Source organism: Nuphar pumila, unplaced genomic scaffold (assembly GCF_984573655.1).
Source record: "Nuphar pumila unplaced genomic scaffold, dmNupPumi1.hap1.1 HAP1_SCAFFOLD_338, whole genome shotgun sequence".
Taxonomy (NCBI): domain Eukaryota; kingdom Viridiplantae; phylum Streptophyta; class Magnoliopsida; order Nymphaeales; family Nymphaeaceae; genus Nuphar; species Nuphar pumila.
The window spans coordinates 39,402-66,884 of NW_028323289.1; the positions used below are offsets into that span (position 1 = coordinate 39,402).

Genomic DNA, 27,483 nt, shown 5'->3' on the forward strand with positions numbered 1-27,483 from the left:
TCCACGCATCTGTGATGTTTGCATTGGCAGTCCAGTTACTGTCCGGCCCGAATACTTTCTCATCAAAATCCCATTCAATTCAAGCCTTTGCTTCCTTGCATCGACTTTCAAAACATCATGTGGTGGTTACCACGCACGAGGCAGGCAATCAATTACAAGACAAAGCAAATCTCAAAACACCACCTGATCACCACCCATGTTTCATAAAAACGAAGAAACCAGCATGAAACAGGAACTATGGCCGACGATAACATGTGGTTACCAGGCAATCACACAACGTCAAGGAACATGCACACGCCGGCAAGCGTCCACTTGATCCAAGAGGCTTTACTCTTGACCTGAGCAGTGAAGATCTCCTCTCGGAAGCGCGCTTCCGTGCAGTAAACAGGGCAGAGGTATGCGTCCTTCATCTCGGCTTTGTCAACGGTAACCGCCTTGACGAGGATCACGGGCATGGAGCAGAAGAGCTCTTTCGGCTTGGAGTCATCAAGCACACCAGACTTCTCGTCCCAGCGCGCGCCCTCAAGCGTCAGACCATGAATGAACGCGCCCTCGCGTGACGGCTGCTCGACCGTGTCCGCCGACTTCTTTGTCACCTCAGTGAGGATGACGGTTTTGTCGAGCGGCCAGTCATTGCGGCGAGCCGTCGTCTGCATCACAGCTGTGAGGAAGGACTGCGGGTTGAACAGACCGGACAGCCAGACAACCTTCGGCACTCCGAGGTCCGCGGTCCAGTCATTCAGCTGCTGAACGCGGGCCTGCACGTTATGCAGCCACGACGAGAGCGGCCGCAAGCTCGGGTACGCGAGGTTCCGCCAGCTGGACGGCACAACATCGTTCGCAAGCGAGTTCATCAGTCGCTCCATCGGCTCGCTCATGGTGAGGTCCCCTCGCAGCCCAAGGTCGAGCTCGGCGAGCGAACGCTTCATCTCTGCGGTGAGGATGTTCATGCGCTCGCTCTCCTGAATGGCGACCATCGTGTAAGGGGGTGGGGGTGACTCCTCGACGCGTGCGCGGATGTCCTCCATGTCGTAAGCTTCTGGTAGCCTCTCGACGATGTCTTCGAGCACCATGCGTGCTTTCTCTTCGATGGACATGCCGCCCTCGCCGCCAGAGTCCCGCGGTTGCATGAGGATGAGCGATGCGCAGAAGGCCTCTGCTTCGCGCAGCTTGAAACCTATCTCCGCATTGGGGTGGAGACCGTACGCAAGGGGCGTTTCTCCAGGCATCTCATTTAGGTACTCCAGCACCTGCATGCGTCCCTCGTTCCTAAGCTACCTGCAGTCGCTAGGGTTGGGCACAACATCAGCCCTGGCTGTCTCGCCCGTTGTAAACGCCTTCTCCTTTGGGCTGGCGTATTCATTTTCTTCTTTACCAGTCGCTGGGCATATGCAACCCTTCCAGAGCAGCTTCATGCACAGCAGAAAATGTCAGGCCGGTTGCGAACTTGACAGCGCACATATCATGTCAGGCATTCCGGACATGAATTGTACTACCCCAACCTTCCGAACTTGCATGGTAGGCCATACATCCCATCAGCTGCAAGCCATACAGTTTCCAGGATCATTGTCCAGGATCATCACTTCAACAAATGGCAGGTTTCCACCATTGTTTACATCACAACTCCAATTCCGTTGCAATGGCAAGCATGGAATGCAGCTGACATGCACTTATCTCCGGAGACCAGCCAATGACTGGGAGGAGTCAGCTAATCACCTACAACGTTCAACGCGGTCACTGCAAACAAGGGAGCTTCTTGGAAAGTGAGGAGTCGCACCTGTCGATGGTTCATGGTGGAGGCAGGTGCCATGAAGCCAGGGTAGTACTCGATGCACTCGAGCAACGCCTCATTGAAGTACTTGAACAGGTACGCGTTCGCAAGCCGCCGGTCCCAGTCCTCCACGATGTGTCCACCGTACATGATCTCACCGAACATGTACACGAGGTCGTCCCACGGCACCTTGACGTTGTTCTCGAGGTAGTTGTTGGCGAGCTGCCCGCAGCAGAGGAGGTCTCCCGTGTTGAAGGGGTAGTTCATGTTCCAGCCGATGCCGGAGGTGGAGCCGGGGAGGTTGCCAACTCCGAACTTCTTTCGCTCTAGGATGCACGCGTGGAAGTAGCAGAGGCCGAAGACGATGGCGCGGAACTCGCCTTGCTTTGCGCACGACTCGAGGATCTCTTCCGAGAAGTTGTTCCAGGCGCGCATGAGGTTGGCTTGGAGGCCCTCGGGTGGCTCGTTGGTGAGCTTGATCGAGTTCTGGAGGAGGGAGATGGGGAGGGGCTTCTCCAGGCCCGGGGGGGGCTCTGCGGATAGGAAGAGCCTGAAGTCTTTGTTTGCGCCTTCCGCCAGCTTATCGATCTTCTTCTCCAGAGGCCCGCTTGTCCATTCAATCGTCAAGTGGATGTTCTGCAAAGTGCACCCGGCATTGGCGCAGTGCCTGGCAGTCCGCCTTGTTATTTCTGGACACCCATATCAAGTCCAATGTGATGTGAAGATAGATAAACTTGCTGAATGTAATTGGGAAATGTCTCATTTCATTCCCGAGAAATAGCGCAGTTTCTTACATTGCTGTTCCAGAAACTGCAAATTACATGAGTGGCATATCCACGTACCTGGAGGAGCACCCAACCGCCGTTCCGGTGGAAGGTGTTGAGGTGGTTCATCGCGATTGGCTCCTGGCCCTGTCCGAGGGACACCGAAACGTACTTCCCGTTCTCCGCGGTGTACCCGAGCTTGCGACCGAGTAGCTCGACGCTGGCGGCGACATCCACGCCGGGGGACAAGAAGACAAAGATCGGCACTGCAGCCGACGAGTCAGCGAAGGAGCGCTCGAGGTTGAAGGCGACGGACTGCGTGAATTTTGCGTCGATGACGGTGCGCACAAAGCTGGCCATCGCGGCGGTGAGCCTGTCGGGGCGAAGCGCGCGGAAGAGGAGGAGTTGGTCAAAGTCGTGCATTCGCTTCCAGTCGCCTGGCAGTGGCTCGTCCTCTGGTCGCTCCAACTCCATCCACTCCTTCCACCTGCACAGGTGGCAGTGATGGGCTCAGAACATGAAGGATGCTGATGATGTTGTGTCTTTTTACAACATCACCGCATCCACGTGGACATTTGCAACTCCAAGAAGTGCTTGGAAATCAGTGCTACCGTCACCATCACCTGATATTGATGATATACTGGAAAACAAATCACTTGGAAATGCCCGAGAGCATGTGGATGGCTGTACCGAATCTAAAGTGCTACTGCATTCACACAGATGCCTGCCCGACGTGGGATGACGTGATGGCAGTATGGGTTTCTAAACATGACTGTGGTTGGAGTTGTTAATGCCCATGTGGATGCAGTAGTACTGGCACTGCTACGTCATCATCACTACCGCATCCTCATGGGTATTGGCGAGTCCAAATGCAACTTGGGAATCTGTGAAACGTTTAAGGACTGGGCCACCTTTCGCCACAAGCCAGAAAAGCTGCTTATGGATCGCTGTCAGAGATGAACAGGTAAAGACATTCGTATGGCATGCCCGCCACCTTGTATGAGGATGGAAGGTGTCAATGAGTACAGGGGCTGTATTGTTTATGTGATTTGGAGATGCAGCGGTCAGCGCATAAAACAAAAACATAACAAGTACGCCAGCCCGAAAAGGCGGCGTTGACAACGGGCGAGGCAGCCAGAACTGATCTAAATGGAGGGATGCAGCATCCCCCACAGGACGACGCAAGTACGGAGGCTTATGGAACGCCATAACAATGGTCAGCGCATACACCCATTCTGCACGTGACTCACCTCTTCGCGGAACCTTGGAGGTCGTCCGGCAGGGTGGAGTACTCGTCGATTTCGCGCAGGGCCATGACGGAGCCCCAAACGGAGTCGGCCACAAAGTCTTTGAGCGGGTTCTCGGCGCCCTGTGCTCGAGGGCCCTTGAGGAGGTACTCAAACTTCTGCGCTTGCAGCTTGCCCTCTCCCTTGAGGATGGCGATGCACAGCTGCGTGGCGACGATCAGCTTGTGCCTCTCAAACAAGCCCTGCACTCACACACCCCTGTTAATACTCCGCACCTCTTGCAATTGAGTCATGGGTGTTTGCTCGCATTACAAATAAAAAAAGGTTCTCAGATTTTGGCACATGATGACACAGAGGCACGAAAGCAGAGAGCTCAGTGTCCCTCGGATAGTATGACTGCACATTGTCGACAAGCGCTCACACAGCATACAAAATACCTGGCATCGTAAATGTGGTGATGTAGATTCACGTGTTCCGTCACCGGCATTTTTTGATTTCCAAGCAGTACTTGGAGTTGCCGTTGTCCATGTGGAGGCAGCAGTGTTATGGATCCATTCTTGGAACAGCCCATCGAGATGCAATCCATGATTACATCACATAGAAAGACGCAATCATCATAGCCCACAGCCGTGCTGCAGCAAATTCACGCATTCCTGTGAACCATTGAATCACAGAACTCGCAATTCATCATCATCATTACATGGACATGGGCAGACGCACCTGAGAGATGTACGCAAACGACTCGTACGACGTTGTGTCAATGAGCAGCTTGACGCGCTGCTCAAGGGACACTTCCTCCCCAAGGCGCTCTGACTCAGGGACCTTGCTCTCATCGGGGCCGCCAGGTGTGACATCCATACCCTTGTAAAGGATGTAGACGTAGTTGGCCATGGAGTAATGGTAGACTCGGTCAAGAGAGTTGAGGTTATCAATGAGGAAGTACACAAGAGAGCCCCGAGTGGCCACTGGGCGGTACACTTCTCGTGCGCTGGAAATTTTGATCTCGGTCTCCTTGGCAAGGATGACCTTCTCCTCGATGTCGGTCTGCACACGTTCATGACAAAAAATGACAAAATGTGAAACTGGATGCGCCAGCCAAAAGCAGGCGGCGTTGACCCGGGGGGGTGAGACAGCCAGGGCTGACACACGTGTATGGAGTTCATGTCAGGTAAGCAGAGCAGCCTTTCCTGAGGTCAGGTCAGCCTTCCCCACGCGTCGGCTACTTCGGGACACTGCAGCAGTACGATGGACATTGGTGACTTTAAAGGAAAGTGCAACTCGGCAATGCCAACGACTTGAGTGCGTTTCATTTTCTGAATCGATAGAGCCTTTCGTAACGGGGATGTTTCAAACAAAACGTTGAATACCCTGGGAACCAAGCCGGGCCCCCACAACAGTGTTTCGCCAGAATGGGATCCCATCCCCCATTTCTGTCCCCAATACTCATGTACTTGCAGGCGTCTGAACCAGAAAAAAACTTTGCCCGACGAAATACTACCACCGTACACAAGCATACTACACCTACGAGGGCATTGCTCTAAAGGGTTCTCTTTGTGCGCAGCTGCATCGTACCGCCGTGCGCTTGGTCTCCTCCAGATTCTCGATGAGCTCGATGTCCTCGAGGATGTCGCCCTGCGAGTTGGCGAGGCGGAAGAGCAGGTTATCCTCGAGCTCCTTCAGGGTGATGGTGAAGTCTCCGAGCTGCTTGACAAGCGCCTGCGCCTGCTCCTGCAAGTCGGGTCGCTCGTGCTGCACCACAAGCGCTAGCAGCTGGTCCTCCAGACCCTTCTCCGTCACGCAGAAATTTACCAACGTTGCCTGCAAAGCAGCGGAGCAGAAGTTCCAAACATGAAAACATCAACTCGAATAAAGTCACTAATGAGTCACCGAGTCCCTAATGTGGGGGGTCCGGGGTTCTGGATGCTGGAGATGGAGAACGTGCTGGGTGCTGCTCTGCGTCGATGGATCACACGCGTCTCTCCTCAACAAAGACCACGCTCCAGAACCATAGATGAACAGAATCAGAATTGAAGGTTGAAGTCATGGGTTCTGAAAAGACGTGGAGAGGTGTCTGCAAAGTTTGTACCTTTCAGAGTGCCTCATGGCTGAGAGTGACTGGCCAGCAGATCAAGGCTCACCCCTCTTGTTGTGGTACACTGTGGCTTTACGCAACCATGAAGCGACAGCAGTTCTGCTTGTTCTATCTGCCTGGATCTCAAAGGCAAGGCGCACCTGTGCATTGATCTCAGGCTTGTAGTGTGGATTGGCCAGCTTAGTTTGCAGGTACAAGCGGAAATTTTTGTCGTAGTCGACTTCGGCGTCACCGATCTTGATGACAAGGTTCTGACCGCGCTTGAGGGTGGACTTGCCCACGACTGGGTCCAGCACCGCGTCGATGTCGGATGGAAGGTTCTCCAGCAGCAGTGGCTGGCCGTTCTCAATGCATTGGATGACCTTGTCGATGTAGCCCTTTTGCGACTGCTGGATGACAGTGAGGTTGTTTGCCTCCTCACGGTTCATGATCCACTTGATGCCCTGCATGCCACAGCTTGCATGCCAAGTATCAGGGTTGGAATAAAGACTGCTACACCAGGCAGCCGTGACCGGTTTTGCCATGGTCTAGGAGGCTCTTCGGACGGCATCAACGTGCTGAGCAATATGTGCCAAGACTATGAATGCGAGCGAATCGGATACCAGCAAGACACGAGAGATGTGTCCAGCAACACATTGTCGAGGATCACTGCCCTCAAGTGCAAGTTCAAGATGATGTTCATGGTGTCTTGATCGATGATGACGGGATATTGTTGCTCTTTTGAGCCGCCAACTGGACAGGTGGCAGGCAGCTTTTGGCGCAATGATACGACATGATTGGAGCATTGCACATTGCACACCTGCAACTGGGGGTCGATCATGAGTGACGTGCGTGACGAATTCATCATGATCGCTCCATTCTCGATCGACAACGGGTCGGTGGGCAGGCCCTGGTTGCCCCACTGGGCCTTCTCCGTGTCGCTGGTGAGCATGTCCAGCGGCTTGATACCGGCTGTCATCGGCAGCTGTCGGTCGATGAGGTCCTTCAGCCACTTGTCAACGACCAGCTCTTGTCGGAATGCCATGTTGAATGGACCGCAGTACGACACAAACGCCGCCGCGAGCAGCACGTCTCCCACGAGCTTTCCGGCTTGCACGTCAAACGTCTTGATCGTTGCCCCCCAGCGCTTGTTCTCTCCCGACAGCCCGTTGATGAGGCGGTCGGCAAGTTTCGCCTTGGTCTCTGTCTTTTCTGCCTGCAATTCCACTCAATGTTATAATTTAGGGATCAGTAAATGAACAAAAAACCCACCTCTCATGCCAGAGCTTTAATCAAAGGCACTGTGTGAGTCATCATCACCGGTGATCTGTTCGAAAAAGTATGATGTGCACGGCATGAAGTGCTTTTGACGGGAGCATTTGTAAGTGTTTTATGCTGTCTGAAGTGACGCTTTGGAGTGGTCGAACCGGGTTATGGCAGCCTGATGTAGTGGCATAACCGTAAAGCACACCCACCATTCTGCAAGGAAGAAAATTACAAGCAGCCGCAGACGCTTTGAGCTCGTACTTGGGCGATGGCGTTGTTCTTGTCTTCTGTCGCGCGCATCAAGTTGGCCTCGAGGGCCTCCACCTTGGCCTTGAGCTCAGCAACCTTTGCGCGGATCCCGCTTAGCTTCTTGTTCGCAGCGTCCAGCTTCTTGTTCGCCTCGGCGAGCGCCGCGCGCTTCGGCGCAACGACCTGATAGATACGGAAGAACTTGCAGATGTTGACCACCCACGCGCAGAGGCCGGCGGCCGCGCCGGACTTGGAGCGAATGTAGTCCGCATTAAAGTTAGGATTCGAGATGTACTCCTTCTCGCACACCGCGACGCAGTTTTCCGGTATGTTCTCCTTGTCGAAGTTCTGCAGTGACTTGAGGTAAGCGTCGACGTTGCCCATCGACTTCTTGCCGGCATTCCAGGAGATGTCTTTCGGGATCTTGCCGCCTGGCGCCGTAAGGATCATGCAAGCCGACACCACCTGCACAACCTCTGCTGCAGGGGAGCCAAAGGACTTGAGCTCTCCGAGCGACGCTTTATCGAGCGAGCCGAGCGCAGCCTCGGCTTCTGCGATGATCGGTTCCGCGGCCTGCAAGTCGCGGGCGCACTCTGCCTGGAACGCAATGACTTCGTTCGCGATTGCGGTCGCCTGCTCTTCGTCTTCGCGGCCAGCTTCGACCGCAGCGTCCACCTGGAGCTTCTCTGCGCCAATTGCTTCGATGAGCTGCCCCGTCTTTTCTTTCTTCTCACCCACGATCTTCTGCTCCTCGACAAGGTTCTTCTGCAGATCCACCACTTGTGCGGACGCCTGCGCGATCTTCTCCACGCCGTTGACGAGGCGCTCGCGTGCGGCCGCGAGCTGCTCGCGCTTCCGTGCAAGCAGCTGCTTGTAGAGCGAGATCAGCTCAAGGTAGCTCTTTGGCGTCGTGTAGCAGTACCGGCGGATCGTCGAGAGATAGGCGACCGAAGCCTCCGTGACCATCGTGTGCGCGTACGCCATGTGGCACGCGATGGACGTCCGGACATCGCTCTCAATGTCGGGGATTTCGTTCAAGAAGCGCTGAGCGACAGACACGAGCGCTTCCTGCGGCCAGCCATGGAACCAATCAAAGACGGTTCCATTGACAAGCGCAGGGAATTGGCGAGCTCGGATCCGGAAACGGTCCCCAACGGGCGAGAAGCACAGCACGACGTGCAAGAACTTCCGGACCTTCTCGATGAAGTAGTCCCACAGGTTCTCTGGCGTTTCGAGGATGCCGGCCGCCTTGACCTCGTTCCTCACCGAGTTGGAAAAGTTCTCGATGTCTTCGGGAGTGCACAGGTCTGCGATGAGGCCCGTGGAGAGCAAGTCGTTCATGAACACGAGGAACTTCTCGTTCACGATCTGGTTGTCGGTCATAAGGAACGTCACGGGCTGCGACTTCATGCCAGCTTTGGTGTAGAGCGTGAGGAGGTTCTCCTTGAAGTCGTTAATGCCGTACGTTGAGGACACAGCGATCTGGAACACTTCGTAGCCGCAGATGAAGGACGCGAGGCGCGCAAGCGACTGCTTGCCAGAGCCGCCGACGCCGACGAGCATCGCGTTTCCACGCGGGAGGTCAATGATTCGGGAGATTCGGCAGATGTGCTCCATTGCTTGCTGGAAGAGAACGAGGTGCATCACGGCGTTTGACTCGTTGTACTCTGCCAGCTTGTCCTCGAGCGTCTGCACACAAGAGCCCAAGTTGTCTGATGATGCTGTGTCTTTTTACAACACTGACGCATCCACATGGTCATTGGCAACTCCAAGAACTACTTGGGAAGCGTCACATCGGGTCATTTCATTAGATTGCCCTAGTGGGTCAGAGGAGCAGGAAAACATGCGGAATGCAGGCAGTAAGGTGTGGTGTCTGCAACCACATGCGTCAACAACGACGCACACACTGGATCCTCACTTTATGTACACGCGAGCCGACACCGCTCGAGAACCCCACAGCATCGAGATAGGAGCTGCATGACTCAGGTGTTGAAGAACAATAAGTCTTACGAGGTAGCTACACACTTGGCAAGATAATTGCTTCAATCGACCCACGGATTATAGTCTGCGACATCCACATATGTGGCCTCACTCAGATGCCAAGCACACAAAGTTTGGCACTGACAATGAAACCATCCATCTCAGGATAGCCGGTTTCCAACATCGGGCGCACCTTCTTGAGCACATCGTACGTCGCGATGTTGTCATAGAGGGGCGTTTCATCTGATGAGAATGTCATGAAAGAGGAGTAGAGGTTGGGGAGCGCGTTGAGCTCCTCCTGGTTCTCGTCTTTGAACCAGTTCTTCATGACGCCCCCAAGCAGCTCGTCGTACTTCTCGATGTCCGTATCCGAGATCATGCGGTCCTTGAACACGCGCTCACACTCGTGCTTCCACAGCCGCACCACCTTCACGCTCTTCTTAAAGAGCTCCTTTGTCATCCGCATCAGCCCCTGCATACATGGACGGCATTTACGTGCATGAACGAACAAAACTGAAAGGATGCAGCTGTTTATGTATTTGCAAGACGCAGCTTTCACACGAGGTGCAGGCGAATGGCATTCGACTGAGCCCCATCAAGGTGCGCATGCTATGTATGTGATGGAAAAGGCGACAAACAATGAAGTGTAAATCATGGACACACGTAGGATCAGGGTGGCATCCGAAGCAAAATGCAATCAAATTTGCATGCTGTTCTTGAGCTGACACTGATACCTCTAGAGTGGCATAATGGACATAGCAGCATCAAGAGATGTGATTGTAACCTTTAAAGGCGCTATTACATCGTCTCCTACAAGCATTGGAAGAGCGAGGCATCCAATAGGGAGAACAATCAACAATCAATTATCACGCCCCCTCCACAGTGGGTACCGTCGAAGGCGCACCTGAGTGATGTTGGAGAGATCGCGCAGGTTGAACTGGTAATGGAACTTGACCGCAGAGGGCAGGAAGTTGTTCATGACGTGCTTGTGCAGCTCGATCGTCGCGTCGGTGAGCTTGGCGCTCATTTTGGCGATGTCGGGATCAAACTCCGAGAGGTGGCCATCGATCATCTGAGAATAGATCGAGCGGACGATGTCCGGTCCAGGCATTGTCACACCAAACGTCACGAAGTGCCGCTGCATGCGAGGCGTGATCTGGAACGATCCCGCTGTAGGGTTCATGCAGCCCATGAGCTGGCAGTTGACGATGTCTTTGAGCATGATCTTGACCTTGTCGTACCAGCCGCCGTAGTCGACGTACTGCCGCACGATCTCGATTGCCGACTGCGTGTCATACTTGTCTACGAACGGCATGTTCATGTCGTCGATGAAGTAGATCTGCATCCGCAAACCACGCTCAGAGCTGGCGACGAGTGCTGCTGTGATGTGGACACATGCTACACGATCAGACCTATGCCCCTCTAAGTGCTGTCTGACAGACCCTCGTTGCGGCGAGCTAGTTAGGTTGGCGCTTACATCGTTTTTGGAGCGTCGGCGTGATTCCCGATGGCTTGTGCTTGGGCAGGCTTTGAGCTGTGAGGCAAAGCACTTGCAAGGCAGCCACCCGAGAATCTGGAGTCTAGCATGGGACATGAGTCACGAACTGCGCCACAATCTCGCAACCGAGATCTAGGGCTACAAACACCCCTTCCAATGAGCCAGGACATTGAGCAACTGGGAACACACAAGGAAGGCAACCAACACGCTCGCACCAAACAACATCATCAAGAAAACATGAACGCCACTGTGGTGTTGATGATGCATCGTTTTGCATCCCTACCGCTTCCATGCGGTATGCCCACGAACGAAGAAAGCAATCATGATCTACATACGCCATGTCTGCAAAAGCGCGCACTGCGACAACAATACCGCCAACAACGCTGCGTGGTCCATGTCGGCCAAGATTGCAGATGAAACACAGGATTGAAAAGAAAAGAAACCGGTAACCACCAGCCAGGTCGATGCAAGCAAGCGCTACGCGTACGAGGACATGCCCAAAGGTGTTCCGCCTCAAGTCCCAACGCAGATGAAAACTTTAAGGAAAGATCCATGAAATGAATGCAACAATTGGTTACCATGCTTTCTGCTAGCAGCGACGCACCAGGTTCTTGTTGCCGGGAGGCCCGAATCGCATTCCTGACTTCTTCTCAAGGGGCGACTCGATGACAGGCTGGAGGGACGGGGCGTCGGAGAACGAGTTCATGTTCATGAAGAACGACGACATTGTTTCGGCGTCCATGCTCTTGAGCTTGTTCATCATGATCGCTGTTTTCGAGGTTCCCGTGTTGCCGACGAACATTGCGTAGTGCCGGTTTTTGATGAAGGAGTCGAGGAAGTACGTGAGTCGCGTCGTCTCCACGGTGTTTACGAACATCGACGAGAACGAGTCACCTGCACTCGGCACTCGGCTTCTTGTGAACAGCGTTCACATGCCAGGCGATTGACTCTTCCTATTTATGACACCTGAACCGGGGGATGTCGCAATTTATAGCCGACCTTACCTGGCCTGGGGAGATGCCTCTGTCCTTTTCTCAACCCTCCTTCACGTATCAGTTGCTCTCGCTCACATGCTCGCTCTCCTATTGCTGTAGTTTCAAGGATTTTTACCAGCTCAAGATACGGATCATTGCTGCGAGTCTGTCTTCACTTCCAACCCATCCCGTAAAGTAGTCAAGAGGTGAGTCCTTCGCTATCGGCAAGTTGTTTGTATGCGGGCTCTCCGTGACATCTCTGAGCAGGGCGTTCCGTTGTGAACCCAACTTGCAAAGTCCATGTGCAGCTGTGCTGCCTTTGTGATAAGGAGCGGTCCCACTCTAGAAGTGCAAAACTGCTCGAGATCAGCTTGCGAGACGCCGGGTTGCACAATACACGCTGTGTGCCAGTCAAACCGCGATTTTTCTGATACTGACCGTATGTCCATCGTGCGGAGCTGCCTTTCGCAAGCCGCGCTCCACCAATGCTTCACCCAGATTAGAACACCCTTCGGAGAAATCAGACAAAAGACTGAGAGCCTGCCTAGAAAAATGAATGAAAGTAGTCGGAAATTGCGGCAAGGCCGTACCTTTGACGTGCACAAACGGCTTGACGAGGTCCTCCCAGGGCATCATGCTCACGTTGTTCTCGGCGTCCGTGTGCACGTAGTAGTCATAGACGGTGCCCTTCTCCGGGAATTGCACGTTCTTCCACTCCGACACCCACCACCGGCTGAACTGCGTCCGGTAGTCGGACACCTTGTCCACAAACATGCAGCCGCCAAACGCCCAGACGCAAGCAAACACAAAGTCGTGCTCGAGCTTCTTCTTGTCAAGTGGGGGTGCGTTGCGCACTTGCTCTTTTGGTAGGATCCCGTCGAGGATTTTTGCAGACGACCTGCAAGCACCTGATAAATGAGAAACTTGACTATCAGTTGGGAAAGCTCGCCATGTCCCCTGCTCCGTGGATTGCGACGAGAGAGACGTACCCAACCTGCTGTATCCTTTCACAACACCACTGCATCCACATGCACTTGGGCACCCCAAGCACTGCATGATGGCATCAAACAGGCTGGCTCTGATTCACGGCTAGCGGATGGGCACCCTCCTTGCGGCAGAGACGTCGCACGTTGGGAGCGTAGAATGATTACCCATCTACATTGTATTTAACATGTAGTGGGGTGCGTCAGTGATTTCATTGCATCCAGCCACACGCATGCTTGCCGAATTCCAGAGAATCCAAAGCACATGGCCACTGAGTCAAGTGAGCATCCTTGGGTCAAGAGCGCACCTGGGCTTGTGCAATTGCAGGGACCTGCACGATGTACTTGAAGTTCCGACGAACGTAATCCATCGAAGTATCCGCGTACCTGCACACAATGCGAGTGATCAACACCAATAAGCGGCATTGCACACACAGCATAAGCACGCTCAGCGAGGCTCTGTGCAGACCGTGTTTACCGCACCTGTCGAACAGCCCTGAGAGCAGCGGTTTCAGCTCCTTAACCTCCAGGTTGTCCATCCAAGACTCAACGCACGGCCGCCAGCCGACATCATCGTGATTCACAAATACAACGCCACCTCTGGACACAGTCGCGGGGGAGCAGTGGTTCATGTGATTGATCTCTAGCAGCAACCGCATGGTGCCGGTGAGGGGGATGCGCTCATTCGATGCAAGCGTGAGCATCTTGTTATCGTCCATGACCGTGTTCATGGATTCGATCCACTCAGCGTCGATATCTCCGTCCAAGACGATCCACTGGTGCTTTGGAATCTTGTCGTTGGAGAAGTTCCGGAAGGTCACACTCATGAGGCCTTCCTTCCACTCACGCGTGGCGGGGTGCAGATAGCCGTAGAGTTCATTACGGGTCACGGCTTTGGGGTTGACAGGCTTGTATACGGTCTTCTCACCTAGCTCAAGCTGTGCGTGGCGAAGAACCTTCCAAATGGCGGTCTTGCCACATCCTGCTGGACCCAACAAAAATACGGACCTGCACATTCATAAGCACATTCAAGAAATTGGGAATCACGCCATGCCCATGTTATACTGTGTCCACCTCACTTATGGCCTGCTATGCACTTCATTTTGCCGACTAGGTCATGCACCAATTGTACTTCGCCTAGTTGGTTGACTGCTATGAAGTGCGGTTATGAAGGTATGTGTGGCTGTCAGCTGAGCACCTGGGACTTACACCACACATAACATCCGATGCACATGCTTATAGGCTCTCCTGTGCCAGGGAAGTGATCTGCCTCTGAGTCATTTGTGTGTGAACTACTCCTCAGACAAGAACTCCAAAGCAAAGATAAGGTCGTGGCTGCATGGAGCAAAAGCAACATCCAGAAGGTGGCGACTTCAGCAGATATGTTCAAATCCAGTGGCAAGTGATGACACTGGCATCGTCAACTGAGACAAAACAAGCATAAGTAGATAAGTATACATCACTCGGGATCAGGAGTTTGGCTCAAGATCAACTTTGTTTGTTGAATAAAATTTGTCAATGCCGCCTATATTGGGCTGCCGTATCTCTTGTCTCTTCATTTTATCAGTCGAGATCACTCGACAACATATCTCCTCCACCTGAAGCTCGACAAAGCAGCAGATAGGATGGAAACTCACCAGCGGACCACGAAAATTTCCCGTAGCTGCGAGATTTTGAGCGCAAACATGTCGTCGCCCTGGAGGTTGAGCGCTCGAGCCGACTTGCGTGTCTGGTCCTCAAACACCTTGTCCACGGCGCGGGGCACAAGCTCCAGCGTCTTGGGGAACAAGTCGTTGAGCAGGCCCATGAAGATGCCGGTATCATCGGCGGTGAGCTTACCCAGGTTAAAGTCTCGCAGCGCCCGCAGCAACACCTGAAAGCAGCGCATGGCATTTGTTGGTACGCGACCTTGTCAACATCATGACGACGATGATGATGCATCTTTGGTTTTGGCTTGCGCAGTTGCTTATCTTGCTTATCTTTGTGATGTAGTAATGATGATGCGCCATTTTGCATGACAACCACTTGCACATGGACTCAGGCAACTCCAAGTACTCTTTGGGAACATTCATGTAAAAAAGGCAAAGACTTTCGTGACTCGATGGTACCCTCAATGCTCAACAAACAGGATGGCAGCTTAAAAGAAAAATATAATGTTAGAATGGCATGGCAGGCGCCCTCTGCGTCCCAAGCTGTGATGCGGCGAAATGTGACATCGTCTGGAGGCAAAGACAGTTGTCAGAAGCAGAGGCACCTACCTTATCTTCGGATAGCTCCGGCGCAGCGCGCTTCATGCCACCCGCAACGTACAGCGTCGTCTTGATCGCTCGCAGTTTCCAGTCATAGTGGCGAGATTTCGAGAGCAAGTCCTCACAGAGGCGGTAGAGGATGACGAACTTGCGAGATAGGATCTTGGACATCTGGAAGCCCTCCGCCATGAGCATGATTTCGCAGATGAGGTTCAGGTCTGGCAGGACCATGGATACCGGCCTGAAGAGCGCTTTTAGGGACTCTGGCAGCTCGGCACGGCCGGGATAGCCAGGGTTCATGGTGATGAAGGCCATGACGGTTTGAAGCAGCGCGACCTCAACCTGAGCAACAGCAGCATGCCTGGTCAGGTATGTGAAATGCATTGATTTTAGACCTGTTCCTTCTATGTGATTTCGGCGCATGTGCTTCCTAGTACCTTGACTAGTTTGAATACTTTAAAAGCCCCTTAGGCAAGGGTGAAACCGGTCACGCCTGATGTAACCCACATCTACTCCCACCCCATGACATGAGTTACCAAAGAGAACTCGCTCGATCAAATGCAAGCAAGAAAGTTGCCATGGAGCATCAAAGGCTGACTCAGCTGCACAGCTCTGTGCACTCCACTGAATGTGATCGTCAAGGTTTCTGTTCATCTCGTTCTCTTCGCTTTACAAGACCTGGCATCAAGTTGTGATTGAAAGAAGGCATGTTGGCGTTGCTGGAGGTCAGCGATAACAGTTCCGTGCAATTTGCAGTTGTTTATAGACAGCGGGGCTCAGCGCACCTCCTCGAATAGGAACATCTTCTTACGAGCGCGGATTGCATCCAGGACTGTCTTGTACTGAGTCGAGCATACAGAGAGCACAGCCACAGGGATGCGGTTGAACTCGTCGAAGCAGCCCCAGCCGCCGGTCTGCGCGAGCCCCTTGTAGATCTGTCCCATCGCTTTGTAGTCCATCTGGTCCGAGCAGTTGAACACATAGCATTGCACTCCGAGCGCTCGGGCGAGATCCTTTGTTGACTCAGTTTTGCCTGCACAGCCGGCGCATTGACGGGCGAGAGAAAACAGGCAAGCAAGACAACCACCATACCTAAAACCGCGCACTGCTCCTGGAACATGCGCTGCAGTGGGCAGAAACACCATCAATGTGGTGTTTTTGTGGTGTTTTTCCATGGGGAACCATGCTGAATTCTGCACAAGCGTTCCGCAGTCCACTCAAAAGTATGCATGCTTTTGATGAGACTGCAACATCCACAAGGGGAAAAACTTGTTGATGCGGTAGGAATGAGGGTAGTGATGAGTGAGGGTCCATCGTTTGATCATGCTCATGATTACTGCCATGGTCGTTATGCAGTAAGCTATTGTTGATGGTGAGGATCATGACGTACCAAGCTACTCTCACCCCCTGTACCACCACATCCACATGGGCCAAGCAACACAAAGTGCGGTGATGAGACAGACAGAACTCGCATTCTCAAATGGGGCTTGATGTGATTTGACAGGTTATGATGATGCACCAGGACAGCTATTGCTGCCTCCTTTTTGGCAACGTATTCCTTTTGTCGGGCTGCTGAATAGTCCAGTTTGGATTTTTTCAACTGGGCAGGTTTTTGATAAATGCATATATTTCAATGCTCAAATGATGGCGTGAGGGACGCACCCGTTCCTGCGGGCCCTGCTGGCGCGCCTCCAAGTACGAGGCGCTGTGCTTGAGTGAGGGTGATGTAGCAGCGATCCGTGAGGGGGGTGATGCACAGGCAGCCGCAATTGCCGATGTACTCATAATTGTACTTGATCTCGGCATCGCAGATGTTCACCTGGCACTTCTTCGTCTTCTCGTGTTGGAAGTAGCGCAGTTGCGACTGCCACTGGAAGCACGTCATGTCCTCGACACGCTCGTCGATGAACCGCATCACCACGTCGCGTGCGTGCACGTCGATTGTACATAGTGTGATGAGCGTTGAGCGGTCGAGAGACTTGAGGGGCTTGTTGATTTCGATAATCAGATCGGCGAGCTGCGCCTTTTGCTTGTCCCATTCCGCTTTCAGTGCGTCTTCATTGCCCTCCTCGAGCTCCTCGAACGCCTCGTTTACTTCCTGTGTGAAGAAGGTGCGCGAGACGACGATTGTGTTTTGCGCGGAGAACTTGTAGATCCATTCGGAGGCTCGTGGCATTGCGTCGTACGCAGGGATGGCCTGCAGTTTGGGGGATGCTGTCAAGAAACAGTCCCTAGACGTGAGCCCATATCAGCACCAGGCCCAATGATCAGACAACTTCTTATCTGGTCATAGGCACTATCAGGATGGTGCACACTCCCGGAAACCATCACAGATTATTCCCTATAGCAAAGTCTGCCGGTAAAACGCGCCATTTGAAGCATGTCCTTCGCACGATCCACACTATGGACATGGTAAACTTCACCCCCCAGTAACACATGGGATAAACTGAAACAGCTGCGCACGCAGTTTTCGCTGCAAAGATATACATCATGATCACGTGCTGCACCTGGGTAAACTCATAGAAGAGAGCCTGCTTCATGGCATCAACAACTCCATTCAGCCAAGTCTCAACTGGGCCATCGCAGAGGCACTCCCCATCGAACATGACCTTCTCACCCTTGGGGTCAAACATCGCAAGTGCGGCCTTTGTGGGCTCGCCCTTGTCGTTGAGTCGGAACTCCATGTTGCAGACGGAGTCGAAGCACTTTGAGAGGTGCCGTAGAATGAGCTGAGGATTGGAGCCCTTGGAGAGGATATCCAGGAGATCGGCTGGTGCGACAAAGTAGAATCGTGGGAACGCAATACGCTTTGTTTCTAGATAGTCCTGCAGTGCTTTCTCGCACATCTCTAGCTGTGCCAGCATGTTGTTCAGGCGCTCGTCGCGGCCTTCGAAGTTGCATGCGTCCACAACGCCTGCATACAGCCGAACAATATTCCATCTCCGATAGTAGTAATTGGAGTTGCCAATGTCCATGTGCATGCGGTAGTGCTGCAACAAGATACTTCATTAAATCACATAGATGATGGCAGGAAATAGACAACATGCCACAAAGACAAGATACATCATCATCATCTCTACGTTGCTGTGAATGATATCCTTCCTTGAAGTGTGCGAAAGAAAGACACAGGCAGGTGTGTTATGCTAAGATAAGTCAGGCGGATCCAGGTATATGCTTTCCTGAGGTGGTGGTAATGGTAGCACTCGTTACCCAGCAGGGTGGTTCAGACAGGATGAGTAAAATTCATTCCCTTGCACACGTCCCTCTCAGCGCAGAGCGCGCCTTCAGAGACATGGCGTGGTTCCCGATTGATTCACTTTACTCTTGAAGTGGGATCGTGTTGTGCGTACCCGTGACATCTGGGGCGGAGCGCATGAGGTCCTGGAAGTCCGCATTGATCGCGTCGAAACGCTTGGAATCTTCCGGAAGCTGCACACGGATGTCAGCCGACCCGATGAAGATGGACTCCAGAGCCTGCCACTTCTTCTGAACGTCTCCCCAGCAAGTGAGCACAGACTCCACCGTGCCCAGCTTGGTCTGCCACTCGTTCACCATCTGCTTGAACTTCTCATTGCCCTGCAAACATCATCATTGCGCCATCAGACGCTGCCACAGACGGGTTTTAGACGGGCGACGGCAAGCGTTTGACAGCTTTTTTGCAATTGCTTGGCAACCGGACATCACGAGACAAGCTGTTACGCGTTGTTTACAGCTCAGGTTACTGAAACAAAGCGCATCACGCAGCCCGAAGTCAAGCCAAGCGACCCCGTCTTCAGAGTCAAGACGACGACCCTCTTGCCTGAAGGGTGCCATGCCCAATAGCTTGAGTGGAAAGTCCTTCACCAGTAGCCTTGGAGTTGCCAATGCCTGTGTTCATGCGGTAGTGTCTCAAAAAGATGCAGCAGCATCAGGAACAAAAAATGAATCAGGCGGTAATCACCGTATGTCCCCTCTGCCGTGAATTGTGAAATGATGTGGTCCGTCATCAAGGTCATATCCGTTTGTACCCTCGGCGCCTCAAAGACCCTTGGGAACGTTCCCGTTTGCGCAGTCAGAGACATTACTTTACCACATCACCGCAAATCATTGAAACACACCAATATTCAGTCTTTGTTCAAACCCCCGCAAACCAGTCAACTGTAGGTATATCGATTTTTTTGTCTATGCTTGCCCCAAGAATCAGATAGTGAAAATACCGAATTTCCTGGAGGTTACAAAACCAACGAGATATTTTGAACAGGCGAGTTTCGGTGATTCCGTTTCAATTAAAGCAGCAGTGCGTTGTATTGTTTTACTCGCGTACCTGGACATACTTCCCTCCAGACATGTTCTGTAAGACAAGATTGTCAGTTTCGAGAGCCTCGGTGATGGTGTCATCGGCGATCATTTGGAAGACTTCTGAGTCTTGGTACGGAGTGAAGCTCAGGTGGAGAGCAGACCAGGTGCCTTCGATCTTCTCGAGCGCCTTCTCAATGTTGAGCTCCTTCTGGGCTCGGTCCACGATCTCGGAACATGCATCGACGTAGTTGTGCAGTCCAAGATTGAGCAGATCCCCGAGCGAGAACTTGTCATCCTTGACAAAAGTTTTCCCGGTTGCCTGCAAAATACTGGACTCCATCAATCGTTTGGACATCACACCTTGTCATAAAGGCCTTTGTTAGCACTGACCATATCGGATCTCCTGACAAATCGATGCGCTCCCTCCAACAAAAGCCCTCGTGCTAGAAGACAGCGTGCTTCGCTCCCTAGCCAATATCATTGAAGGAGTCGGTCACATTCTCAAACTTATCTGCTAATTCCTCACGGCACCTTTTTCTGTGCAGGACACACAAAAGACAGCCAAGCCAGACCCCTGCAATGTACCAATATTTTCTCTAGCCATATCCCAGGCTTTGGTACAAAAGCAAGGATCAGACAGCGATCAGATACCTTCATCAGTTGCTCCCAATGGCGCGGCCGCATGGCAGGGTGATGCAGGTCGTTGACCAAAGGCAGGGAGGTGGACATGGCTTTCAGCTTCTCCTCCATGAGGCGGTACACCTCGTAGTTGCGGACAGCTTTGTTCAGCGTCTTGATGTCCTTCACGAGCTTCTTGGTCTCCTCTGTGAGGAAGTCCACGTCGATCTTGTCCCATGACGTCTTGTACCTGCATGCGGCGGTGGTCATGTCGCACACGGGCCTTGGAGCGATTCCCGAACGATTTTGTTTTCATTGGTTATTTTGGAAGCTCAGCCACACAGCTGCCATGCCTGAGGCTACCTTAAGACCGCTCCACAGGGCCACATAAATGTGGGCGTACCGATTGGGAAATGAGTAAAACAGGCATCAAATTCACGCCAAATGTCAATTGTGATGAGCCCCAGCTGTTAGCCAATGTCGCCCAATGTATTAGAGATAGACAACTTGATTCCGCGTTCCCACTTCAAGTGGAACATATTCAGCACTCACTATCGGCATGTCACCACTTCCCAGTTTGCCCAGTCTTAGGAGACGGCCACAAGTTTCAATGGAAGGGGGCATGGCAATCCGTCTGGTTGAAGTAGCGCTTGAAGTTGCCAATGTGCATATGGATGCGGTACTGCCCAAAAACATATACCATAGTCATTGATTGGTTTAGCTGAGCATCCCTACTCCCTAACCCTTACCCATGGTAACAAGATACAGCCTCATCATCTCCATGCATGCAGCAGGGAGTGTCAACGGAATGGAGGCGCACCAGTCCACAAATGTGTACATCACTGTGCCCACCATGTCCCAGCACGACTTGAGGTAACCCAGCTGCTCGGAGCAGCGTTGCAGCTTGAGGTAGGAGGACACGTTGAGGTCAAAGAGGTCCTGCTCCTCCTGCAGCCTCTGTGCGTCCTTCATGATGAGGCCGAGGTTCTCAAAGCCCTTCTCCGTGTCACATGGCGCCTTGCCGTGGTGGAACGCATCGATCACGCGGTAAGCTTTCGGAACCTGCATGGTAGTCGTCAATGAGTAAACATTAAAAAACATAACCAAAACGAATCCTGCCAGTCCAGGGCGAGACAGCCAAAGCTAATCTCGCGCTTAAACATGCAGAATGATTGTGCAGGCACAGCCTTTCACAAACTGGAACTCAAGTGCTCACGATACTCTGCGATTCAGCAGCCACGCTCCGTTCCTCGAGTGTGCATTGATCAGCCCTCATTGCTGTGACTGGACTCTGCTTCAATCGACAGTGGAAACGCTAATATGCGCTTATATATGTTCAGCAACGGCGAGTCAGCGTCCACACAGGATGAATTGGCTATTTGCGTGCCAGCTCAGGCAACGTGTCAGATATCTTGTGATACATTAAACATGGGAAAAAGTTAAGAGCGTGACCGCAATGGACGCTGTAACACATACCCGTACTATTCACAACTCCACTCTCCCTGGAGCAAACAGGGTGCATTCTGAGTGGGAACGGACCCAAGCAGGGACTCAGAGGGGGAGCTCACCAACTCGAGCTTGAGCTCGCCACCTTCAACGTTGAACGGCGCAATGGCCTGAAATTGCTCTGAGAAGGTGTCCACGTTCTTCTGGAAGACGTCCGATCGGCGGCGCACTTCGAGGGCCTCTGAGATGACCTTTGTGTTGAGCGCTTCCGTGCGCTGCTTCTTCTTCTTGTCGATCTGCTTCCACTGCATGGGTCCGTCGTCCAGCTTGGACACGGTGTCCTCCTTGATTGTGATACCTGCAAAACTCAGCTCTGTCTGATTTGAAAATCGCTCTATTTCATTGCATTTCAATTCTAGGCAGTCCAATGTCAGTTTCCGACTGATGCACAAGTAGTGCTTCGAGATGCCATTTGTCCATGTGGATGTGGTGAAACAACACAAAATGTCGGGAAACTTACCGTACTGCTGTAAGAGCTGTACCATCTCCTTCATGGGCGCAAACATCTTGGATGTGCGCTCATCACGGACGCGGATGTCGCGCATGGCACCCATGATCTTATACAGGTTCTTGCGCGCCTCTTCCGCCTTCTCCTTCTTCAGCTGCTCTGGGTTCACGCTCTCTGCGTCGTCGGAGGGCTCCTCGCGCTCTGGCTCGTCGTCGTCCGGCTTCTCGTCTCCAACCTGCAAATCGCAAGACGCGCTTGAGAATCAATCAAATATGCTGCCTTCTGTGCCGCTCAGCTGTGTCTGCAACTCATGGGACGTTCCTGTGAATAGCTGTGTAATTGTACTGTACTACCCACACCTGGACCCCTGAGCTGGTGGTGTCCAGATCAGTGAATGACAGTGTGATTGCATAGTCAGTTCTGCTTGCGCCCAGCTGACACAAGACCACAACCATGTGCCACATCATTGCGCAGTACCCCGACATGGCCATGGTCTTTCTGCAGTTCATCAATGTGCTCAGGGCATCTATGTCTCTTCGATGATTCAAAATTGTCTCCGATCTGTGCTGCCAACAGTCCATGGGTCAACAGAAAACGGTCATTGTAAGCACAGCGTATCCACGAAAAGAACAGATCTCAGTCAACCGGTGACTTGACTTATTGCCTGAACACGGCAATTGTATCGTTGCGTGACCAGCACTGCCAGCTGTAGCCAGAGCAAAGGCATGGCAAGACGGAGCAGAGGCGGTGTTTTGCCAGGCAGAGTGATTTTTGGATTCATGCGCCTGCTTTCGCATGATTTTTGGGGACAGAAAGGGAGATTCCAGGAGCAGAGATGCAACCACTCTCTGCTCAAATGCTCATGCAAGCTGCCCCTGCAAAGGAGATACAAATTCAAATACGCAGTCTAAGAAACCTGATTTGAGTGGTTTGGCAGGTAGCATGTACTGACTCAAATCTCATAGACTGTACTCTCATCGATTCAGGGTACCTCGTTTCTTTCTGGCAAAGCACTGGTGCTAGGGAGACGCACGCTGAGGTCCAGCACGTGGTTGGCGTCGCTCATGAACTTATAGAGGTCATCCATTTCGTTGACCACCTTGTCCTGAAGGTACTTGATGTAGGTCCACGACCACTTAGAGACCATCGTCTCGAGCGCCTTCTTAAGAGGCTTGGCATCCACTTTCACCCAGCCGATGTCCGCAGACGCCGCCAGCCCCTTCATCTCTTTCTCCATCTGCTTGTACCTCTGAATTTCTTGGTCAAAGTGCTGCAGCGAGGGAGGCTCTCGAGTGCCATCTGCGGAGCAAGCAATGCAATCAAAAAGCAGAACACAGTACAACAAATCAATCGGGCATTGCGTCAAGGCCCATAATGGGACGCCAGCAAATCATCTTTGCCCAGGGGTCTGCTTATCTTCCTCTTGCGTCTGATTCACAATGTAAAAATCCATTGCGTTCCTCACCGCCAAGCTGCTGTCAAGCAAAACGGCGTCAAGCAATTGCATGTGCCGGTCGCGGTAGCTCAGTGAAAACACTCTCTTTCCCACCCTTTTACATGTGGATGCGGCAGTGTCGTGAAAAGTTGTCAGCAGTGCTTTGTCGGCATGGGGCTCGACCTCTCAAATCTGTCCTGATTGTCCCATCTCCGTCCTCGTATTCTTGACAGGCTATGGTTAGTCAGGATGTTCCAGGTACGCTTGCCTCAGGGGATGGTTACGGTAGCACTGATTCCCATGTAGAGTTCTTGGAGTTGCCAATGTCCATGTGGATGCGGTAGTTGTAAAATGATACATCGTCATCACGGTTCAAGCACCTCAAAGCGCTCTTTGCATCACGCATCTATCATAGGCTACGACCAACAACCTATGAAATGCATTTGTATTGCCTGGGTATGCACTGCATGCCTTTACCAAGCATCCCGAGGCATCTAGACCCGCTCATCGCATCGCCCAGCAGAGAAGTCGACGCAATGCTTCACCAGAATGGTTAGCAAACCACATGTCTGCCCAAAACAATCATGCATTTCCGGGCATCCGGAGCCGAAAACCAGAGGGTCTAACAAAGCACGGCATCGACGATCCACATTACCGCTTGAAATCGCAAGCAGTGGCCGATGTTCGCACCTTCCAGGGAGGTGGAGTTTGCCTCGAGCCACTCCTTGAGGCTCTCCTCCATGTTGTGCAGCCAGAGGTCGGAGTACTTGTGGAACTTGCCCATGAAGGTGTTGCACGCATGCTCGTTCTTCAGCACGAGGTCTTGCAAGCGCGTCATGGCGCACATCACATCGTAGTCCTCCTCGATCTCACGCCCGTAGTTGCCCTCGCCCACATCCAGGCGCTTCATCAGCTCCCCCGTTGCCAAGTACCTGCAAAGTTATGACAATAAACATCAACTGGGAATCAAGCCTGCTCACAAGTTCATGCATATCACCATGCTTCCCCAGAATGGCTCTCCAAGCCCATTTCTATCCCCTTAATTAATGCATTTTTGGGCGTCTGGACCCCAGAAATCACTCCGGAGGAACGCTACATGTTCACAGAGAATGTCAGTAAACGCTGCAAGATGCCGACTTCGACAACAGGCAAGGCAGCCACAGTTGCCATCGCCTCGAGACTTTGCGACAGCACATCGCCTGAGACTTCAGTGCATCACCGGCTTGACTTTCGAACCCTCTTCTCTTCATAAAAATTCATGAGGAGTCAAGCACATAATTTATAAGATTTCAAGCACGTAAACCCCCGAATCACACAATCAGGCAAAGCGCTGAAGACATGTCCATGACTGCGGCAGCTCAGCCCCTTTGACCCAGGATGTGTGGACCTGGCGTGGATTAGCAGGGATCCCGATTGATGTTCGTCTACTTCTGCCCACAAGGACATGGACATGTGTACTGCTGATATCATGATTGGAAACCAACAGAACTGGCTTTAAACAGATAAATAAATCAATCGGAGATCACGCCATGCCTTTGTTTTGATCGATCTCAACTCGATCCAATCCATCGCACAGGCGAGAGCACTCAAGGAACAATTCAAGGCGCAGGCCTGGTAGGGTCGCACTTTTTGAGCCACTGCTTGAACATGGTTTTGACGCCGATGGAGTCGTCGTCGCCCATCCCAAGGTCAGGCTTCCACCGGATCGCGCTATTCTCGAGCACCATCTGCACTTCGAGCAGGGGGGCACCTCGTTCTCTGCCATTTTGACGGGGTCCAACTGCCCAGACATGTAGTCGATCGACACGATAATTCCCTTAGCAAAGCCGCCGATCACGATCTCGGACACGTAGTCTGTGTAGGCCTTCCAGTCGCGCGGGTCCGGTCGAACTTTCAGCGTCCTGCGCGAGAAAATGATGCAATCAATCAAGAATTTAGCCATGTCCACTCTGCCGTGAAACACGGCGAGAGATGTTTTTACCCGAGGGGCTTCGGCCTCAGATACGCTCTGTCAAAGACACAAAAGCAATCTCAACATTTAACCGGGAACCATGACCCATACATCAGTTTGTGAGCGGTCAAAATGTGAATGCACAAACACGTGCTCGTAGATTGATCAAGGCACGTGCCTCCAAAGTGCGAAGTTGCACTTGAAATTGCCGATGTCCATGTGGATGCGGTAGTGTTGCAAAATGTACTGCATCATCACATGGCAGGAGACAGAACACGGCTCCGTCTGTCAGGGAAAGCAGCGGACCGATAGGAAGAGGAGACGTTTTTGCCGATGTCTTTCCCATTGTCGCTCATGTCGGAGTGTCGCTGCTCCACACTCTTGGAGAAGTCCTCCATCAGCTCCTGGAAGGAGTATGTCTTGCCTACTTTTCGCTCAAAGAGCAGATTGGTTTCCCAGAGCTTGAGGACCTGCTTGGTGCCTTGCACATTGTGCTTGAGCTCTCGTAGGATCAGGTCGACCTCGTCCACCATCACCTTGACCTACAGCTGGCATCAATGTGTCAGATTTGAGTCAGGCTTGTGTATTGCGGTGCTCGCTTGTGTGTACCTGGCGTGGTTCCTGACGCGATTTGTGTTCTCTTTTGCGGACATTCATACCGGCACCCCTGACAACAGGTTGACCTGAATACCATGACTCGCACGCTACAAGCCCGTGTCCCTCCTCGCCGGTAGTTTCCCAGGATGGGGTCTGACACCCACTTCTGTCCTCCAATTCACTTATTTGCAGGCATCTGAACCCATAAATTTTACTCCGCCTGGCAAAATGCTACTCCTTGTGCGTTATCATACGCCGAAACAGCTGATACAACGAGCTATTGATGTAAGTGTACCGCTGAAATTACGCCGTCTCATAGTTGGACTTTAGTTGAACTTTACAGGTTGATCGTCGTGATTGCTCAGCAATGCAGCCACTAGCAGCCAATGCAGACATTCCCAACACCACCCGTTGCTTCGCCATAATGGATTTCGATCTCGATTCTTTCCCAAACAGTTCACGCAAATGGATGGAAAGCGATCTTGTTACATAAGGCAGCCGTGACCGGTTCCGCGCTTGTCACCAAAGGGCTTTTCGGATGGCATAAGTGTGCTAGGGTGTACAGGCATCGACAGTCTATCCGTGCTTAGGCATCCGTAATCGCGAAAGCCACAATCAAGCGAAACGCTAGCACGACAACCGGGCCGCACCTCCTCGATATACTTGTCGATTGTGCTCGAGTTCCAGTTGAGCTTCGAGAGGCCCTCCTCCAGGCGGCCGTCGAGAACCTTTAGCTGGTCCAGCACAAGAGGGATCTCAACCGCTAGGATCGTCTTTTGGATTCGGTTCCAGACCCCAACGATCAAGTCAAGCGAGCCGATGTGTCGTCTGAAGATGCTTGCACGGTCAAACACGTCCTTGGCCTGCTCTGGCACATCGACGGAGAGCTGGATGAAGTATTTGGTCTCTCGGAGCAGGTTGACCAGCTGCGGGTCAAAGTTGACCTCGATCAGGCGCAGCGAGTCGTCGTTGGGGGTAAGGCGGAGCAGGTTCATGGCGAGTTTGTCGGTGGATACCTGCTCCACGGTCTCGGTCCACGCCACGATGTTCTTTTGTTCAAACTCCTGCACAGGCGTGGCCACGCTCTGGCACGGAATCCGAGTCAGGCAAGAACAAGTGATTCGCCGTAACGTGGTTAGACATTTCATTTTCGCCCCGCTAACTTCATGCATTTTCAGGCATCGCGACCCGCAAATTACAGTGTCTGACAAAACGGTCAAGAATGTGATCGTTTTGCCCTCTTGCACAAGGCGGGAAAGTTCTGTGTTGCCTCCTAGGTTGACCAAGTCATAGACAATCCCGCCGCTAATCAAACCCTATAATACATTTCTTACATGAGAGATGCGTCACCTGCATGGCCTGGAGCAGGGCAGAATGTGTTTTGAACATCTCACGCGCCTGCTCCGTCTCCAGTACCATCTTGTTGAGGCCGCGGATCTTCTCCATGGGCGCCTCTGCCCGCTCCACAAGACCCCTCACCCACTTGATGGCCCCCGAGTGCTTGGCTGCATTCTTAGGCAGCACCGGCCTCTCTTTGTTGTAGTGAAACATGTCTGACACCTGCGCCGCCGACGGCAATCTCAGTTTTGCGCAACCTG

The 27,483-nt window shown here is 52.6% G+C and overlaps 1 protein-coding gene across 1 annotated transcript; it reads right to left on the reverse strand.

Moving 5' to 3' along the window:
• Positions 1–269: 269 nt before the first annotated feature.
• Positions 270–27,436, reverse strand: LOC149810472 (dynein beta chain, flagellar outer arm-like). Its single transcript, XM_089994253.1, is given in 33 exon segments — positions 270–1,250; positions 1,778–2,407; positions 2,614–3,022; positions 3,786–4,024; positions 4,503–4,826; positions 5,355–5,600; positions 6,015–6,317; positions 6,674–7,069; positions 7,381–9,057; positions 9,542–9,820; positions 10,253–10,687; positions 11,451–11,740; positions 12,411–12,718; positions 13,110–13,190; positions 13,287–13,811; positions 14,441–14,676; positions 15,062–15,394; positions 15,838–16,085; positions 16,715–17,249; positions 17,560–17,966; positions 18,403–18,628; positions 19,356–19,649; positions 19,982–20,198; positions 20,769–21,010; positions 21,517–21,752; positions 21,915–22,137; positions 22,936–23,201; positions 24,028–24,269; positions 24,964–25,087; positions 25,090–25,238; positions 25,595–25,830; positions 26,536–26,970; positions 27,236–27,436. Coding segments are annotated over 33 exon segments (11,973 nt in total).
• Positions 27,437–27,483: the final 47 nt, after the last annotated feature.